The following is a 19,959-nucleotide window of genomic DNA, read 5'->3' as shown; positions in this document are numbered from 1 at the left end:
CAGTAGGATTCTCCTTGTTGCAGTTGTGGTGCTGATCTGCAAACTATTAAACATATTGTGCAAAATTGCCCACAAAGTGCGTTCTGTGGTTCCTTAGAAGATCTGCACGAAGCAATGCCAGAGGCCATTGCCTCTGAACAGAGCTGAATTGGACATTCAGTTACGAGGCCAGTGCCCTCCCCTTTTAGAAGTTTTACTTATAATTACATAGACTTGTGTGTATTTACTTCATTTCTGCCATGTTCACATCATACTCTAAATAATAATAACTAACAGATATGTGAATACATGTATATATAGATCTATGTGCTTCTTGGCTGCTTCAGTGTCCAGTTTCTTCTGTAGGATTCACGAGTTGTTCAGCGGCGCCGTACCATTGAATGTTGCCGGACTGACTTCTGCAATCAGGATCTGCAGCCCACTCTATCCCCTTCTTCAAGAGGTACCATCCCTTGCTGTTATATTCAGTCGGTGGGATCTACGGGGTGGTGGGTGTTTGCATGAAGATTTTACCCATCTATTTTTCAATCTTGGTCTGTCACCCAAGTAGCTAATATCCAAGCAACAGAAGACTTAGCAATGTGGACATCAGTTAGTTCTGAGCATAGTAAAACATATCCTGTTTCCCCGAAAATAAGACCCAACCAGAAAATAAGTCCTAGCCTGATTTTTCAGGATGCTCGTAATATAAGCCCTACCCCCAAAATAAGCCCCAGTTAAGATTGTCAGCCAGATGGGTGCACGTAGTACCGTATTTCCCCCAAAATAAGACCTAAACCAGAAAATAAGCCCTAATTCATCTTTTGGAGCAAAAATTATTATAAGACCTGGTCTTATTTTCAGGGAAACATAGTAGTATAAAATTTCTGGGGAAATATAATATTGTTTACATAGACATCAAATCAGGTGCTAGGCAAAGTACCCTGTTTCAAACCATTTCAGATCAGAGATCTTTACCTTGTTAATTATGATCCCTGGGGAGTGAAATGCCAGTTGAATAATAATAGAACCACAGATGATGGCATTCCACATACAGTTTATACACAACAACTATTACAAAATTGCATTCCTGAAGGTAGATTGTAATAAGATTTGTCTAAATCTTGTCTGATCATTTCCGTGAGAGAGTTCTGCATTTAATTATGATTATGTAATTTAATGCAGTGTTTCTTAACCATGGCAACTTTAAGATGTGTGAACTTCAACTCCCAGAATTCCACAGCCAGATAGGCTGAGGAATTCTGGGAGTTGAAGTCCACACATCTTAAAGTGACCAAGGTTGAGAAATACTGCCTTGATACTTATTTATTGCTTGTCTGTTTAGATACCCTGTTTGATGGCAGCATACGTTGGATAGCTGTGCTTATTTGCATGGCAGCCTGCATAGTTGTCATGATTGGCCTCTTTGGCTTTTTCTTCTACAGGTAAAAAAGCATGTTGGATATTTACAGCTTTAATGTGTTGCATTAAAATAAGATAGACTGGAAATTTTAAAGGCAGTTTAGAGTTGAACCCAATTTGATTTACCTCACTTTTGGTTGTTAAATGTGTAGAAAATGATATAAAGTGGAATAATACTCAGGACCTCCCATTACACAGTCTGTAGTGGAATCTGGGAGGAACTTTCAAGATTCATGGTCTTATTTGTGCTGGATATAAAATATTTTTAATGATTTGGGACCTATATTCGCCTATCTGCACATTTAATGTTTATGGTTAATATATTCCTTTACATCATATAATCTTACATGGGATCCTGAAAATATTTTCAGAAAATCTAGGATGATTTAAATTCATCTAATTTAGCTTCAGTTATTTAGCTCGATCTCAGTTAAATAGCTCCATACTAAGACGAAGAAAATACATTTATATGATATTATATTGTTATCCAGATATAGAAATTAGGGGGCTCATTTATCACTTATACTTAAACTGTGCATTCGAGGTGAGGCACAAATTCTCTGTTCAGTTATTCATTTTTGTTTCGAGCAGATAACAATCGCATAAAATGAACAATTAGAAATCACTAATGGAGAAAGTCTGTGGCCTATAATTTTGGAATTACTGTACTTTTGACAAATTGGAATTTATGTCATGAATGAAATCAAGATCCGTGAATTTGAATCCGTTTTTCCTCCAGGCATTACTGCAAAGGGGTAGCAAAGAGACGACGTTACAATCGTGATTTGGAGCAGGATGAGGCCTTTATCCCAACTGGAGAATCATTAAAGGATCTTATTGACCAGTCGATCAGCTCTGGCAGTGGTTCAGGACTGCCTCTGTTGGTAAGCCCGTGGTTTAAGAGTTATGTGATTTATAGCAATAGTGCTTAGACTTATATACCGCTTCACAGTGCTTTACAGCCCTCTCTAAGCGGTTTACAGAGTCAGCCTATTGCCCCCAACAATTTGGGTCCTCATTTTACCCACCTCGGAAGGTTGAAAGACCGAGTCAACCTTGAGCCAGTGAGATTCGAACTGCCAAATTGCAAGCAGCCGGCAGGCAGCAGAAGTAGCCTGCAGTACTGCATTCTAACCACTGCGCCACCCTGGCTCTTATAGCAGACATATCCAGGTTTCTGTCAGTACGAAGGATGAGGTCCAGGCATGAAGATTCAGATTTTATCAATTGAACTGATTTTTTTATTTTATTTTTTGCTAATAACCCATGTACAGGAATCTTCTCAACTAGCAATCAGCACCTGGTTAGAGCTAGGTAAGATTCAACAGCACAGAAGGGGGTTGGACTTAGTTTGTTTGTGGCTAATTAGGGATGCTAGGCTGATCCTCTTTTCACGCCAACCCCTGGCTCTGCCATTCCTTCTCCTATGGCCTAAAGCATTCTTGAAAAAGAAAAACAAGCAAAATTAATTCTGTTCCAAGAATTTCGTGTTGTTACAGCATGATTCAATCCTGTGCTTTTCAGCTATGACGTGCTTCAGTTTAAAAGATAGCTGTTTTTGAACGAACCATTTAAGTGCCTAATCTAGGAAATCCTCAAAGAGGTCATGTTGCTTTTTTTAGTTCACCTCCTTTTTGTAACATTTCATCCGCAGCTTGAAAATCCTCGGGTGCATTTTTTTCCCCCCTTTTTTGTCAGGTGCAACGGACGATTGCCAAACAGATTCAGATGATCCAGCAGGTTGGAAAAGGGAGATACGGTGAAGTTTGGATGGGTAAATGGAGAGGGGAAAGGGTAGCCGTGAAAGTGTTTTGCACCCCCGAAGAAGCCAGCTGGTTTCGGGAAACGGAGATTTACCAGACAGTTCTTATGCGCCATGAAAATATACTCGGTAAGCAACGAGGCTCATGCTGTGATTGTGTTGTTATTGAAAAGACTTCATACATAATGCAACATTTCTAGCAGAATATGAAAAGATGACAAAAAGTTTTCTCCAAGGTGTCAGGGTGTTTTTCTGTTTTTTTACCGAATTCCATTTGCATTGTCAGTTGTTAAGGCTTGAAATATTTTCTCCAGTAAAATGAAACTTAGATGAGATGAAAACTCCTAGTATCGCCGGTTATATTCCTAAAATTCAGAGTGAGCCAATTTATTCCATTGGATTTGCAGCTAGTAAAGTGTGTAATTTCTATATAATCTTGCTGAAAAAAAGCAAGGACACTCCATTTAATTTTTTTTTAGCTTTTCAGTTTATCAGCATACAAATGTTAGTTCTTCATTTCAATCATATTGATAAAGGGGATATATGTAACAGAAGATCATGCAACATTTACAATTTGCGCTCCGATCTACAGTTTAAATAAACATAACTGCAAATTTCACATGTGGAAAAAGTAAGCACACTCCTATATTTATCACTAGCTCAGATACTTAAAATTAAAATCAAGTGCAACATGACAAAGACACTAAACATTTCAATAAATTCGTTAAGGAACGGCTGAAAAAAGAACAGAAAGGAAAAAGGGGAAAGAAAAGGGAGAAAGAGGAAGGAAAGAAAAGGGGAGAGAGAGAGAGAGAGAGAGAGAAAGAAAGAAAAAGAAAGAAAGAAAGAAAGAAAGAAAGAAAGAAAGAAAGAAAGAAAGAAAGAAAGAAAGAAAGAAAGAAAGAAAGAAAGAAAGAGAAAGAAAGAAAGATCTCCAGTGGCCACGTCAAATCCCTGATTTAAATCCCATTGAGATGCTGCGAGGAGGCTGTGCATGCAAGAAATCCCTCAAAAGATGTATAGTTGAAAAAATTCAGAGTGTTTCAATGAAGATAACATTTTGATATGTCCAAAAGGGGGGCTGCGGGGTGGGGGGAACCTTCATATTTCACTTTTTTCACCTGTTAACATCAGGAAACCTGGAATCAACGCGATGAAAAATATAAATCAGAAACTCAAAAATAGGGAAAATGAGCTGTCTTAAAATGAATCGCCAGTCATTGCTACGGGCAGCATTTGCCTTTTATTCTCCTAAAAGCTGAATAACTAGATTTGGGTGACAGCTACCTGAGTGAAGAAGCTTGCCTCGTGTCTCCAAAATGCTTTTTAATGTATTCATTATTAATCTCTAAATTTGCTTTTTGTTGAATGATTCATGGAAAGCACTTAACCCCCATCCTGTTCCAAATTCTGCAGGGTTCATCGCAGCAGACATTAAAGGCACAGGCTCCTGGACTCATCTCTACCTAATCACCGATTACCACGAAAAGGGGTCCTTGTACGATTTCCTCCAATATACCACGCTGGACAACAGAGCTTTGTTGAAATTGGCTTATTCTGCTGCATGTGGTCTCTGCCATCTGCACACGGAAATTTATGGGACCCAAGGCAAGCCTGCTATTGCTCACCGAGACCTGAAGAGCAAAAATATTTTGATCAAAAGGAACGGGACCTGCTGCATTGCAGATTTGGGCCTCGCTGTCAAATTTAACAGGTAGACGATCAATTCCTCCTTTTATAGCAATAGCGCTTAGACTTATATACCGCTTCCCGGTGCTTTCACAGGCCTCTCTAAGTGGTTTTACAGAGTCAGCCTCTTGCCCCCAACAATCTGGGTGAGACCTCGGAAGGATGGAAGGCTGAGTCAACCTTGAGCCTAGTAAGATTCGAACTGCCAAATTGCAGGCAGTCACCAGCAGTACTGCACTCTAACCACTGTGCCACCGCGGCTTGAAGCTAGAGAACAGTGCTTCTCAACCTTAGCAACTTTAAGCTGTGTGGACTTCCAGTCCCAGAATTCCCCAGCCAGCTTGCTAGCTGGGGAATTCTGGGAGTGGAAGTCCACACAGTTTAAAGTTGCTAAGGTTGAGAGGCACCGATAAAGAAAATTCAATATTCATATATATATAAGGAAGCCTGGAGGTGCATCAACATAGGGGTAGTATCAAGGTCATATGAAGTGTTAGTACTTATGCTGCACTGGTACGACCACACTTGGAATATTGCATCCAATCCTTGTCTCCACAATACAAAAATATGTTGGGACTCTAGAAAGAGTGCAGAGAAGAGCAACAAAGATGATTAGGTGGCTGTAGGATAAAACATAGGTTGAATGGTTGCAAGAACTGGGTACGTCTAATCTAAAAAAGAGAAGAGAAGAACTAGGAGTGATTTCATAGCAGTCTTCCAATATTTGAGGGGCTGCCACAGACAGAAGGGGGTGTCAACCTATTGTCTGAAGCACCTGAGGGCAGGACAGGAAGTAATGGGTAGAAGCCTGTTATTAGAACACAGCAGCCTGCAATTACTGCAGGTTCAAGCCCGGCCCGAGGTTGACTCAGCCTTTCATCCTTTATAAGGTAGGTAAAATGAGGACCCAGATTGTTGGGGGGGGGCAATAAGTTGACTTTGTAAATATACAAATAGAATGAGACTATTGCCTTATACACTGTAAGCCGCCCTGAGTCTTCGGAGAAGGGCGGGATATAAATGTAAATAAATAAAAAAAATCATTAGAATAGAATAGAATAGAATAGAATAGAATAGAATAGAATAGAATAGAATAGAATAGAATAGAATAGAATAGAATTTTTATCGGCCAAGTGTGATTGGACACACAAGGAATTTGTCTTGGTGCATATGCTCTCAGTGTACATAAAAGAAAAGATATATTCATCAAGGTACAACATTTACAACACAATTGATGGTCAATATATCAATATAAATCATAAGGATTGCCAGCAACAAAGTTACAGTCATACAGTCATAAGTGGAAAGAGATTGGTGATGGGAACTATGAAACGATTAATAGTAGTGCAGATTTAGTAAATAGTTTGACAGTGTTGAGGGAATTATTTGTTTAGCAGAGTGATGACCTTCGGGAAAAAACTGTTCTTGTGTCTAGTTCTTCTGGTGTGCAGTGCTCTATAGCGTCGTTTTGAGGGTAGGAGTTGAAACAGTTTATGTCCAGGATGTGAGGGATCTGTAAATATTTTCACGGCCCTCTTCTTGATTCGTGCAGTATACAGGTCCTCAATGGAAGGCAGGTTGGTAGCAATTATTTTTTCTGCAGTTCTAATTATCCTCTGAAGTCTGTGTTTTTCGTGTTGGGTTGCAGAACCGAACCAGACAGTTATAGAGGTGCAAATGACAGACTCAATAATTCCTCTGTAGAACTGGATCAGCAGCTCCTTGGGCAGTTTGAGCTTTCTGAGTTGGCGCAGAAAGAACAGTCTTTGTTGTCCTTTTTTGACGATGTTTTTGATGTTAGCTGTCCATTTTAGATTAAAGAGAGATCCAACCTAGAACTAAGGAGAACTTTCCTGACAGAACAATTAATCAGGAGAAAAACTTGCCTTCAAAGTTGTGGATGCTCCATCAGTGGAGGATTTTAAGAAGAGGTTGGACAACTCTTTGTCCGGAATGGTATAGGATTGCCTATTTGAGCAGGGGGTTAGACTAGAAGACCTCCCAAGTTTCCTTCTAACTCTTTATACTGTTACTATTAGATCATCTAGGCCAACACCTTGACCAGTGCAATAGAGTCCCCATCAGGTGACATCTACAGTAGTGGCCAAAATTGTGGAAACCTTTTGGGAAAAGTGTTTTTGGTGTGTTTTTTTTGAGGCTAATAACACCACTTTTTTTGTGTGTGTGAGTTTCAAGATAATCCTATTCCACTGCTGGAATGGCCTGGGAATAGCCCAGAGCTTAACCCAATTGAAAATCTATGGAGCTGACTAAAGAAACTTGTTAGTCAGAAGCGACCCAGCAATCACACCCAGTTAATAGAAGCAATCATGCAATCTTGGTTTCACATCATAACAGCTGCAGAATTAAAAGACTTGGTTCACTCCATGGGAAGACGTAATGCTAAAGGTTACCCAACAAAGTATTAACTGACATGGTGATCATTTTTGTATATCCCGTTTTTTCTATGTGTTTCACTTTTCTTCTTTATACTGTAACTGCTATTCTAATAGCAAATCCTTCATAAAAGTTATTACATTACATTCTTAAAGCGCTCCATGGCTTAGAACCCGGGTACTTACGAGACCACCTGCTGTTACCCTTTGCCTCCCACCGACCCGTACGCTCTCACAGAGAGGGTCTCCTCAGGGTGCCGTCCGCCAAACAGTGTCGGCTGGCGGCCCCCAGGAGTAGGGCCTTCTCTGTGGGGGCAGTGACGCTCTGAAACGAACTTCCCCCTGGCCTATGTCAAGTGCCTGATCTTCGGACCTTCCGTCGTGACCTTAAAACACACTTATTCATTCAAGCGGGACTGGCATAATAGTGTTGAATTTTAATTTGGGGTTTTGTTAATATTTTAAAATTTTAAATCTAAATTTTAATTATCAGCCTTTTATAATCTGCTATGTTTTAAATGTTGTTTTCATTGTATATATCTTGTGTTTTATTCTTGGCTGTACACCGCCCTGAGTCCTTTGGGAGAAGGGCGGTATAAAAATTTAATAAATAATAATAAATAATAATAATAATAATTAAATTATCTTTCCATTGATATATAATTTTATGGTATTACTCAAAAAAAAAAAGTGTTATTAGCTAGTTTTAGAAAATACATTTTTCCCAAAAGGTTTCCACAATTTTGGTCACTACTGTAGTTTCATAAGTCTCAAGCCAAGGAGAGTTCACCACCTTCTGAGTCATTTGGTACAGCAGCTGATAACAATTCATACCAAATGTCAGGGTTCCAAATTACACCTCCAACAAAAGAAGACTACAAGGCTAGAAGTTCCTCAAAGTTCCATTGTATTAGAGATGTCATATTGGCACATCTGGGAAAACCCGAATCTGAAAGCTTCCAGGTTTCTCCCATCCAAGTGAAAGTTCAAGTCCCTGCCTAGCACCCACAAGTCCATCACTTGATCCAATCATCCAGTGTCCAAACTAGAAACACCTCCCAATCATCCGACTCCAGGTGCCAGGGCAAGGCGTCCTTGACTCTCTGAGAAAGGAATGTTATTTTGACTGCATACTCTATTTCCCCCCCCCCCATTTTCCCACAGTAGAAAATATGGCAGGCCTGAAGGCCCAACATAAAAGATGGCTTCCAGGCCTGACAGGTGTCCCCCCTCAGCCGATGAACGTTTCCTGTAATAAGAGCAACACAGGGGTTTAAAGTTATGCATCTAACCTGTGGTTAGATTGCTTGCCCACAGATCTAAACAGCATTCTTTTTCCCTTGGATGACTTGTATCAGAAGAACAGGCTCTCAGCCTTTAAAAATAATGAAAGACAATTCAGTGTTTTCTTCGTAAAACACACATGAAAAGAATAATTGAGACAGAACATTAATGTCAAAAGGTATCTAGACTGACGTTCTGAAAACACAAGCTATTTAAAAATATCTCTGGCTTCAAATCAAAAGGCAATATTTCGGTGTTGATTCTGCTCTTCCTTGGCAGCTTCAAATATTTCCATTACAATAAAGAAATCCTTTCAACGGCGAATCTTTAGTAATACTGTTCCATTAATGCTCGAGAAGTAACCGTATTAGTATAATTTCGGTCTTGGAAGCAGGCAGTTGAAAATGTTCTTCATTGGTAAATTAGTTTAATCTCGGTGCATTTGCATGAAAACATTACTATCATAAATGTTCTCTATGATAATTACCATAATTGCATTGTCTTTTGTCCTCTCTTACCTTGTTTCATATCTTTTGCCTTCTTTTAGTGATACAAATGAAGTCGATGTTCCTATAAATACGAGGGTGGGCACAAAACGGTACATGGCCCCTGAAGTCCTGGATGAAACTTTGAATAAGAATCATTTCCAGCCATACATCATGGCAGACATCTACAGCTTCGGCTTGATCATTTGGGAAATGGCTCGACGATGCATCACAGGAGGTAAAAAAAAAAACCAAACAAAAACCCCTCTGCAAACAGAACCTTCTGTGTTCCTCTTTGCCTGAATCCTTTTGCAATAAACGATAGAGGCGTGATGGCGAACCTATGGCACGCATGCCACAGCTGGCATGCAGAGCCCTCTGAGGGCATGCAAGCAATCACCTACCTCAAGTCCACCGTGTATGCGCGCGTGCCTCCCACCAGCCACCTGATTTTCAGGATGCGCAGGGGGTGGGGCGCATGTGGGAGACAGACGTGCATACACGTAGGTCACGCGCATGTGTAGGGGGTCATGTGTGCATTCGCAAGAAGAGTGGCATGCGTATTTCAGAAGAAGGTCAGTTTCCGACCTCCAGAGGAGCTCCAGAGCCTGGGGGAGGCCGTTTTTGCCCTCCCAGAGGCTCAGAGAAAGCCTCCGGAGCCTGGCAGAAAGCCCACCCCCCTCCCCAGTGGTGTAGGTTGCTTTAAAAAAATTTAAATCCCACTCACAAACATGTGGAGGGGCATGCACAGGGGTGCATTGCATTATGGTGCGCACTTTTGGCACACGAAGAGAAAAAGGTTAGCCATCGCTGCGATAGAACAACAAAGAGGATTAAGGGCCTGGAGACTAAAACATGTGAAGGAAAGTTGCAGGAATTGGATATGTCTAGTCTAGTGAAAAGGAGGTGACAGGATAGCAATGTTCCCATATTTGAGGGTCTGCCGGAAAGAAGAGGCGGTCAACCTGTTTTCCAAAGCACTTGAAGGCAAGACAAGAAACAATGGATGGAAACTAATCAATGATTAGGGGCCTCTGTGGCTCAGACTGCTAAGACAGTCTGTTATTAACAGCAACTGCTTGCAATTACTGCAGGTTCAAGCCCCACCAGGCCCAAGGTTGACTCAGCCTTCCATCCTTTATAAGGTAGGTAAAATGAGCACCCAGATTGTTGGGGGCAATAAGTTGACTTTGTATATAATATACAAATGGATGAAGACTATTTCTTGACATAGTGTAAGCCGCCCTGAGTCTTCGGAGAAGGGCGGGATATAAATGCAAATAATAAAAAAATGAGAGAAGCAACTTAGAACTAAGAAGAAATTTCCTGACAGTGAGAACAATTAACCAGTGATATAGTTTGCCTTCAGAAATTGTGGGTGCCAAATCACTGGAGACTTTTAAGAAGAGACTGGGCAGCCATTTATCTGAAATTGTTGTGTCTTGCCTGCTCTCACCGCAGCCGGGGTCTGCTTATCTGCTTCCGAACGCTGAAGAATGTCCTCCCGGCCCCAGCCCTGGCTCCATGCCCAGACAAGCTGAAGAGGAGGGGGCATCTCCCGATCCCAGCCCTGGCTCCATGCCCAAGCAGGCTGCAGAGGAGGGAGCACCCCCCGGCCCCAGCCCTGGCTCCATGCCCAGGCAAACGGAGCAGCTAGACCCCTCCCCCTCCTCCACAGCATGTGAGCCTGAGGAAAGTTTATTTCCAACAGCTGCTGATTGGAGTGACCCTCGCATCAGAAGACTGGATAGGCGGAGGCAACAGAAGGAAGGGAGGGGCAGGCCTTAATGAGTGCTGAGTCATGGAGCCACACCCCATGGCCTATATAAAGGATCTGCTTTCTGGCAGTCTCTGAGTCAGGCAAAGTCGAACTTATCTTGCTGAAGTCACTTACTGGTCTCCTGCCTGCTCTGAGGACTTTGCTAGGACTTTGGGCAGAGCTGCAGAGGCAAGCCTGATTCGGATTTCCCTGACCCGGCCGTCAGCGGAGGAGTGGGACACGACAGAAATGGTGTAGGATAGTGATGGCTAACCTTTTCCGGACCAAGTGCCTAAAGCATGCAGACGCCCGAATCCCTAAAATGCAATGTGTGCACAGCAGCAGAATGTCATCTGCGACAGAGACCCAAAGACCAGCTGGCCGGCAGAAGGCGCGTGCGCATGCACAGCAGAGCTGAACTGGGGCAAGGGCTCGTGTGCCATCAGAGAGGGGGCTGCATGCCACAGGTTCATCCTCAAGGGTATGGGGTCTCCTGCTTGAGCAAGGGGGTTAGACTAGACTAGACTAGAAGACCTCCAAGGTCTTCTTCTGTTATTCTGTTAAATACTAAAAGTGGCATCTGAACAACCTGGGATAATATAGAATCTCATTCTTGAGGGCCTTTTATAAAGTGCTTTGTTTTAACTCTAGTTGTGAGGCAATTTTATGTATATTTTGCCACACCCTCTGCACAAGAAGGAGGATGCAAACAAAATGGAGCGCAGGTGGGCTGTCTAGTGCTGTTCTCCTGGCGTTCTTTGGGACTGATTGGATTTGCTCTAGAAATAGAAAAAGCTGCAAATGGCTCTCTTTTTTTTCACAGCATTCTCCAAACTGGGGAAATTGAGCCTGTGAGAGTTTAACTGCAGCTTGAAATAAAAGGCACATTTTCTATGGACTGTATAGCATAACTCATGTAGAGCGGCCGTGAATTTTTGCAGGGATTGTCGAAGAATACCAACTGCCCTATTACGATATGGTCCCGAGTGATCCTTCGTTCGAGGATATGAGAGAGGTGGTCTGCGTGAAGCATCTGCGCCCGGTGGTGTCAAATCGATGGAATAGCGATGAGGTAAGCATCACGCAATAAGGGATGCGATGGCTCAATGGGCTAAGACGCTGAGCTTGTCGATCGAAAGGTCGGCAATTCAGCGGTTCGAATTCCTAGTGCTGCATAACGGGGTGAGCTCCCATGACTTGTCCCAGCTTCTGCCAACCTAGCAGTTCGAAAGCAGGTAAAAAATGCAAGTAGAAAAATAGGGACCACCTTTGGTGGGAAGGTAACAGCGTTCTGTGTGCCTTTTGCCGTTGAGTCATGCCGGCCACATGACCGTGGAGACGTCTTCGGATAGCGCTGGCTCTTCGGCTTTGAAACGGAGATGAGCACCGCCCCCTAGAGTCAGAAACGACTAGCACATACATGCGAGGGAACATTTACCTTTACTTTTAAGCGCTATGCAAGGAATGAAATCTCAGTAATGGCAGATTTTATTTTTTTTGCTTACAAAAAGATGCCATGCCTTTTGGCTGGCTTCTGATTGGGATCTTTTCATCCACCAGGACTACAAGTTTAGTGTAGACAGAAAAATGCTTTTCTTTCAAGTTTAGAACAAAACAAAACAATGCTATCCACCATGCTGGAGCACTCAGTCATATCATGTTATTCCGAGAAATCGTTTTGCTGAATAATTAATGCAGCAACAAAGCGCTTTGAATATAATAATGGTCAAAGGACACCTTTAAATTCGGTTACTTTGTTAATATTTTTGCCAATAGACTATCCATACATGTAAAGCACTGTTTTGTCTTAAAATACTAAGAGCAGATATTTAAAATGCTTTTACTGCCTAAAATCTGGTTTCTCAGTATATGTATGCATACCCGATTACTAGATCAGGTATGCGGGGAAAAAAAGATACCTTCTTAAGTTGGTTTTTGTGTTCTTTGCCTCTTTGTATTATTATTGCGTCTGTTTTTTTTATTTATCCTTTACTCCAAAGTAAAGGATATTACAGTAGTGAACTTCAAAGTAAAGGATTCTACAGTAGTTTCATCCTTTAATCTATGCTATGTAGTCCTCTGTTGGTAGTTTTCTGGCATTGGTTTTTCTCATTCCTTTCTTCATCTGTGCTTCTCTCTCATTAAACCCAGGAATTCCATTATTATTATGGAATTCCTAGCCAATTCATCTACTTTGGAGTTTTCCCATGCTTGACCTGATGTTATTTTTCTTTGTGTGACCAGTTGTAAATTGGGCATAATGGGGCTAGTATATGTTACAATGTTGGTTGGTTAATATTATTTCGGTGTATTCCTTTCTATGAGATTTTCTTTTCTGTTCTGTTTCCAGTGTTTAAGAGCCATACTGAAATTAATGTGCGAATGCTGGGCCCACAACCCAGCCTCTAGACTGACCGCCTTGAGGATTAAGAAAACCCTGGGCAAGATGGTGGAATCGCAAGATGTTAAAATTTGACAAAGAAATGTCACAGAAGAGTGAATTTGGGACTCTTAAGAGCTGTTCACTCAACCCCAGAGCAGGTTTGGTGGGATCAGGAGGGGACATCTGACTTTCAGCCCACACTTCCTCGCTAATTCTACAGGCTGCTAATATTAAAATTTTAATAAGAACGTGGGATCTGCGCACACAATACGATTCACGCGTGGATGGCCTTGTCTTTTTTTTTTTTTTTTTGAGCTGCATTAAGATTTTCATCCCAGTTTTTAAGTCTCATCGGTTTCTTTAGGGCTGAATTGAACATTCAGATTGATTGCGCTTTCTGTGAAAGCCTTAAGTTAAATGAATGCAACAGCAACGAAAGAAAAGAACTAAATCAAGCTTTTTTGTCTCCTACCTTGATGTTACCTAACCAGGACTTGATGGAATAGCCTGTGTGTCTGGGATACTTAAGTAATTGGAAAGTCCCTTAAGTCTTCTACAACGTTGTGCCAGAATTTTTCTCCCATGTTTGGAGTACTTAAGAAGCCATTCAATTTTGTGCAAAGCTACCGGTTCTTTTTTGTCACGATGCCTTCAAGATCCAGAAGAAGAAGAGTTACTCCTACCTTCCTTTTGTGTTGCATCAAGGACGACCCAAAATCAAACAGCCCTTATAAATTTGGGCACAGTTTTCTTTCAAGTTTGATGCAAAGATCAAAAATCAATATCCAGGACTGTTCCTGAAGACCCAAGTCCACCACATCAAACCGCAGAATCCCTTTGATCATTTTAATTGTTTCAAGTAGTGAAATATTTTCCTTCTTTTCTGAGCTGAATTCAAGCCATTAACATTCCATGACAAGATTCTATTTGCCATTACTGGCCTCCTGAAGCTTTGAAGCAGACAACGGAAGCTCCTCCTCCGGTATCTTCCGTCTAGCTCCTCCCACAGCTTCCATAATGGGATCCTGACTTTTACTTTGAGACTGTTGCTCTTCTTTACGCTTAAGGGCTCCTCTTGTCACCCTTTGCTCTTGTGGTTCCTCTAATACTGGCAGCAATAAAGGCTCTTGGGTCACCACGCCTTCTTGAGTCTCTTGAAGTTTTCTATCACTTCTATTTCGACTTTCAAAACTGTAGAAAGAAAATCCTTTGCCTTTAAAACCGTGTCAATTCTATATCTCCTTCCTTGATAGAATAGTGTCAGTCCAACTGGCACCTCCCATCTGAATTGAATCTGATGTTTTTTAAGTTCTTGTGTAAAAAAAGCAAATTGCTTCCTGTCTCTTAACATCTTTGAAGGAATCTCTTTCAACACCTTCAACTCCTGTTCTCCAATTTTTAAAGTTGTCTGATATGAAACTTGCAGAATTTGATTTCTCATAGTCCTTTTCGCAAAATGAACCACAATGTCCGAGGAAGCTTTCTCTGTCTTGCAATCCAAGAATTAACTCTATATATTTTATCAATTTGGTAAGCTACCTCTTGGGGTCCGCTTCAATAAATTCAGCCAATGCTTCTGATATAATTTTCTTAAGTCTTCTCCACGCTCTTCTCGCATACCACAATTCTAAGAGCTCCTTCCATAAGTTTATATTGTAATATCACAACCTGATCTTCATTTTGATCCACTTTTTCTGAACACCTTTCATTTCATCTTCTAAATACTTATTTGACTGAGAGATCTGTTGCATTTCCACTTCCAATCCTTCAATTTTTTACTCAGTCCTTGAACTGCCATAAGAATATCTTCTCTTATTTTTGCATTAAAATTCTCCATCATCTCTTTTGCCTATCTTCAGAAAGTTTTAATTGTTCTTTCAATATTTCCTCAAGACTTGGTTCAGATCCCCTTCTTCCAGAAGGCTTTAAAGGTTTAGCTGCCATTCTGTCTTCAAAAGAATCAGGAATTCAAACTTAATAACTCTCCTTCCCTCCTTTCAGTATAAAAAAAACTCCGTTTGTAACAATCCACAAGTAACGCTGCTTCATCGTACTAAAAAATTTTACTTTCACTTTTAGACGCCATTTTAAAAGTCAATTAATCAAAGACAAAGAAAGGTTTCAAATTTCAAAAAGGGAGTCGGTACTTGCCGTGCTGATTCTACATCAAAGTTCGAACGCTTGTGAAATTCCCGTCTGCTTGGAATATCAATCAATTTAATAAGTTCTCTAGAGCAGAAGCAACATTCCTCTCCTTTTCCCTGATAAAAACAGGGGCGTGCTGAAGTTGGAAGGAGTGGAATTCGGTGGGGTCATAAATCCAGGAAAATTCGCTCTTAAGAGCAAACCCCCTGTCAGACCTGCCACTCTTCCACAATTCTGATAATCTCTTTCACCCAGAGATTATGCTAAGCTCAGTGAACAGTGATTTATTTTCTGTTTCACTGACTTTTACAATCTTCTAACACGGAGTGCTCTGTTTGAGCACCCAGCAGGAGGGTGACGTCACTGGAGCCTCCAGAATCTCATTCTTGAGGGCCTTTTATACAGTGCTTTGTTTTAACTCTAGTTGTGAGGCAATTTTATGTATATTTTGCCACACCCTCTGCACAAGAAGGAGGATGCAAACAGAATGGAGCGCAGGTGGGCTGTCTAGTGCTGTTCTCCTGGCGTTCTTTGGGACTGATTGGATTTGCTCTAGAAATAGAAAAAGCTGCAAATGGCTCTCTTTTTTTCCACAGCATTCTCCAAACTGGGGAAATTGAGCCTGTGAGAGTTTAACTGCAGCTTGAAATAAAAGGCACATTTTCTATGGACTGTATAGCATAACTCATGTAGAGCGGCCGTGAATTTTTGCAGGGATTGTCGAAGAATACCAACTGCCCTATTACGATATGGTCCCGAGTGATCCTTCGTTCGAGGATATGAGAGAGGTGGTCTGCGTGAAGCATCTGCGCCCGGGGGTGTCAAATCGATGGAATAGCGATGAGGTAAGCACCACGCAATAAGAGATGCGATGGCTCAATGGGCTAAGACGCTGAGCTTGTCGATCGAAAGGTCGGCAATTCAGCGGTTCGAATTCCTAGTGCTGCATAACGGGGTGAGCTCCCATGACTTGTCCCAGCTTCTGCCAACCTAGCAGTTCGAAAGCAGGTAAAAAATGCAAGTAGAAAAATAGGGACCACCTTTGGTGGGAAGGTAACAGCGTTCCGTGTGCCTTTTGCCGTTGAGTCATGCCGGCCACATGACCGTGGAGACGTCTTCGGATAGCGCTGGCTCTTGACTTTGAAAGCGGAGATGAGCACCGCCCCTAGAGTCAGAAACGACTAGCACATACATGCGAGGGAACATTTACCTTTACTTTTAAGCGCTATGCAAGGAATGAAATCTCAGTAATGGCAGATTTTATTTTTTTTGCTTACAAAAAGATGCCATGCCTTCTGGCTGGCTTCTGATTGGGATCTTTTCATCCACCAGGACTACAAGTTTAGTGTAGACAGAAAAATGCTTTTCTTTCAAGTTTAGAACAAAACAAAACAATGCTATCCACCATGCTGGAGCACTCAGTCATATCATGTTATTCCGAGAAATCGTTTTGCTGAATAATTAATGCAGCAACAAAGCGCTTTGAATATAATAATGGTCAAAGGACACCTTTAAATTCGGTTACTTTGTTAATATTTTTGCCAATAGACTATCCATACATGTAAAGCACTGTTTTGTCTTAAAATACTAAGAGCAGATATTTAAAATGCTTTTACTGCCTAAAATCTGGTTTCTCAGTATATGTATGCATACCCGATTACTAGATCAGGTATGCGGGGGAAAAAAGATACCTTCTTAAGTTGGTTTTTGTGTTCTTTGCCTCTTTGTATTATTATTGCGTCTGTTTTTTTTATTTATCCTTTACTCCAAAGTAAAGGATATTACAGTAGTGAACTTCAAAGTAAAGGATTCTACAGTAGTTTCATCTTTTAATCTATGCTATGTAGTCCTCTGTTGGTAGTTTTCTGGCATTGGTTTTTCTCATTCCTTTCTTCATCTGTGCTTCTCTCTCATTAAGCCCAGGAATTCCATTATTATTATGGAATTCCTAGTCAATTCATCTACTTTGGAGTTTTCCCATGCTTGACCTGATGTTATTTTTCTTTGTGTGACCAGTTGTAAATTGGGCATAATGGGGCTAGTATATGTTACAATGTTGGTTGGTTAATATTATTTCGGTGTATTCCTTTCTATGAGATTTTCTTTTCTGTTCTGTTTCCAGTGTTTAAGAGCCATACTGAAATTAATGTGCGAATGCTGGGCCCACAACCCAGCCTCTAGACTGACCGCCTTGAGGATTAAGAAAACCCTGGGCAAGATGGTGGAATCGCAAGATGTTAAAATTTGACAAAGAAATGTCACAGAAGAGTGAATTTGGGACTCTTAAGAGCTGTTCACTCAACCCCAGAGCAGGTTTGGTGGGATCAGGAGGGGACATCTGACTTTCAGCCCACACTTCCTCGCTAATTCTACAGGCTGCTAATATTAAAATTTTAATAAGAACGTGGGATCTGCGCATCTGATTCACGCGTGGATGGCCTTGTCTTTTTTTTTTTTTTTGAGCTGCATTAAGATTTTCATCCCAGTTTTTAAGTCTCATCGGTTTCTTTAGGGCTGAATTGAACATTCAGATTGATTGCGCTTTCTGTGAAAGCCTTAAGTTAAATGAATGCAACAGCAACGAAAGAAAAGAACTAAATCAAGCTTTTTTGTCTCCTACCTTGATGTTACCTAACCAGGACTTGATGGAATAGCCTGTGTGTCTGGGATACTTAAGTAATTGGAAAGTCCCTTAAGTCTTCTACAACGTTGTGCCAGAATTTTTCTCCCATGTTTGGAGTACTTAAGAAGCCATTCAATTTTGTGCAAAGCTACCGGTTCTTTTTTGTCACGATGCCTTCAAGATCCAGAAGAAGAAGAGTTACTCCTACCTTCCTTTTGTGTTGCATCAAGGACGACCCAAAATCAAACAGCCCTTATAAATTTGGGCACAGTTTTCTTTCAAGTTTGATGCAAAGATCAAAAATCAATATCCAGGACTGTTCCTGAAGACCCAAGTCCACCACATCAAACCGCAGAATCGCTTTGATCATTTTTAAGTGCCTGTAATCTTGTACTGTAAACCGTGCCATAGCTGGTTGGTTGGTTGTTTTTTTGTTTGTTTGAAAAGGGAAATTATTTATGCAGTAAGCAGAGTGCTTTTATTTCTTGCTCTTTGTATGTGTGTAAATGTGCCGTGCAGAGATCTGAAAGTAATTTTCAAAGTCATTAGGTTCCATTGGAAACATACCTGCCGGATGTGACACTTTTGAATAGTGTGTTGGAATAGATGCACAGATATTACACAAGCATTTAAATTTTCCTTTGAGAAGCATTTGGTTGAAAATTCAATTGCAGGGTTGTCCATCCTTGGCAACTTTAAGACTTGTGGACTTCAACTCCCAGAATTCTCCAGCCATCATGGCTGGCTGGGGAATTCTGGGAATTGAAGTCCACAGTTCTTAAAGTTGCCAAGGTGCTGGACACTCTTGCTTTAATGCAACTTGAGTGTGAATTCAAGCAACAATGGCATGTAAGGGATTTTGGGTCAGGCAATACACAGCAGTATTTGTTTAATTTATAACTTGGTGTACACATTTTATTTAACATTTCTTTAAGTCACTTGCTCACTCAGCAATGCCTTTTAAGTATTAGTGCATATTCCTCCAAACGGATAATAGTACATAAGCTATGGATTAATTTATTGGGAAGTCAGCAAGCAATGGATAGCATTTTGCCAGCGGTCCTTACCAAAAAAACCCATTCTTTTGTCCATTGCTCAAAAGGTAGTGTAAGGTTCTGAAATTTACCTCATGTCTTGTTTTCCACAAGCCGTTCAAGATTACTTGTGATAAACCAGGGGTGAAATGCTACCGGTTCGTACTGGTTCGGGCAAACCGGTAGTGATAAAAGCTACCGGTTAATCCGAATCGGTATTTCCAGTGATCAGCTTTGTCACGCGATTTAAATTCACTAGAAAGCAGGAAATCCTGCAAATATAAATCATGCAGCACAGCTGTTCCCCCCTCGCTGTTCTACTTACCTTCCCGAGCCGCCTTTTTCCGCGTGAAGCGCGTGTTTGGCAAGCGAACCAGGGGATAAACCAAATTATTAATGTAGACCAGCTTTTTTTTCCCCGCCCTGAATGCGTTCCGAGATTTCTCTTACCTTCCATACCGCTATGTCCACTAAGGATCGCTCATCCGCCAGGTGCCATAGTTTGCAACCCGATGACATTCTAGAGATCCAGATACCCAACTTTCTGATTTTTCTCTTAATTTTGAAACAACCTCTGTAGTGGTGAGCAATCATGGTCTTGTAGTGATCTCCTGAAGGGCGGGTGTCTCCAGCTTCTTGAGAATACAGATAAGAAACCCCCATTGGAGCCAAATTCTTTTAAATCAAAATTCCATCTAAGCCAAGACTTGTTTACAAAAAATATCACACCTGTTTGGAAATTTTGGTGGGGAGTATGTCAGTTTATTTGGCTGATGTATTTCTGCTTTTAAGTGCCATGTAGGGTGGGCAACTTTTAGTAGCGTTGTAAGTGCTGACTATTAATATTCACATTTTTTTAAAGCTTTAGAATAAAAGACAATCTAGTTAATGTCATATTTGGTCACAGCCATTGCTCTTTGGATCCGGTAGGCCTCTTAATTTGTTGTTATATCCATAAATTGTTAAATATCCTTTACATTTTCTTAACACACCTTAGT

The 19,959-nt window shown here is 41.1% G+C and overlaps 1 protein-coding gene across 1 annotated transcript in view; it reads left to right on the top strand.

The window, feature by feature from the left end:
• BMPR1A (bone morphogenetic protein receptor type 1A) overlaps positions 1-14,001 on the top strand; it is a 68,055-nt gene extending 54,054 nt beyond the window's left edge. Inside the window, exons 5-12 of the mRNA XM_058187562.1 lie at positions 346-442; positions 1,325-1,424; positions 2,141-2,285; positions 3,100-3,292; positions 4,580-4,877; positions 9,080-9,255; positions 11,718-11,848; positions 13,127-14,001. Coding sequence (XP_058043545.1) covers positions 346-442; positions 1,325-1,424; positions 2,141-2,285; positions 3,100-3,292; positions 4,580-4,877; positions 9,080-9,255; positions 11,718-11,848; positions 13,127-13,252 — 1,266 coding nt within the window. The 3' untranslated portion in view covers positions 13,253-14,001. The remainder of the gene's footprint in view (positions 1-345; positions 443-1,324; positions 1,425-2,140; positions 2,286-3,099; positions 3,293-4,579; positions 4,878-9,079; positions 9,256-11,717; positions 11,849-13,126) is intronic.
• Positions 14,002-19,959: the final 5,958 nt, after the last annotated feature.

Source organism: Ahaetulla prasina, chromosome 6 (genome assembly GCF_028640845.1).
Source record: "Ahaetulla prasina isolate Xishuangbanna chromosome 6, ASM2864084v1, whole genome shotgun sequence".
In the NCBI taxonomy this organism is placed as follows: domain Eukaryota; kingdom Metazoa; phylum Chordata; class Lepidosauria; order Squamata; family Colubridae; genus Ahaetulla; species Ahaetulla prasina.
This window is presented reverse-complemented; position numbering and strand designations above follow the sequence as displayed.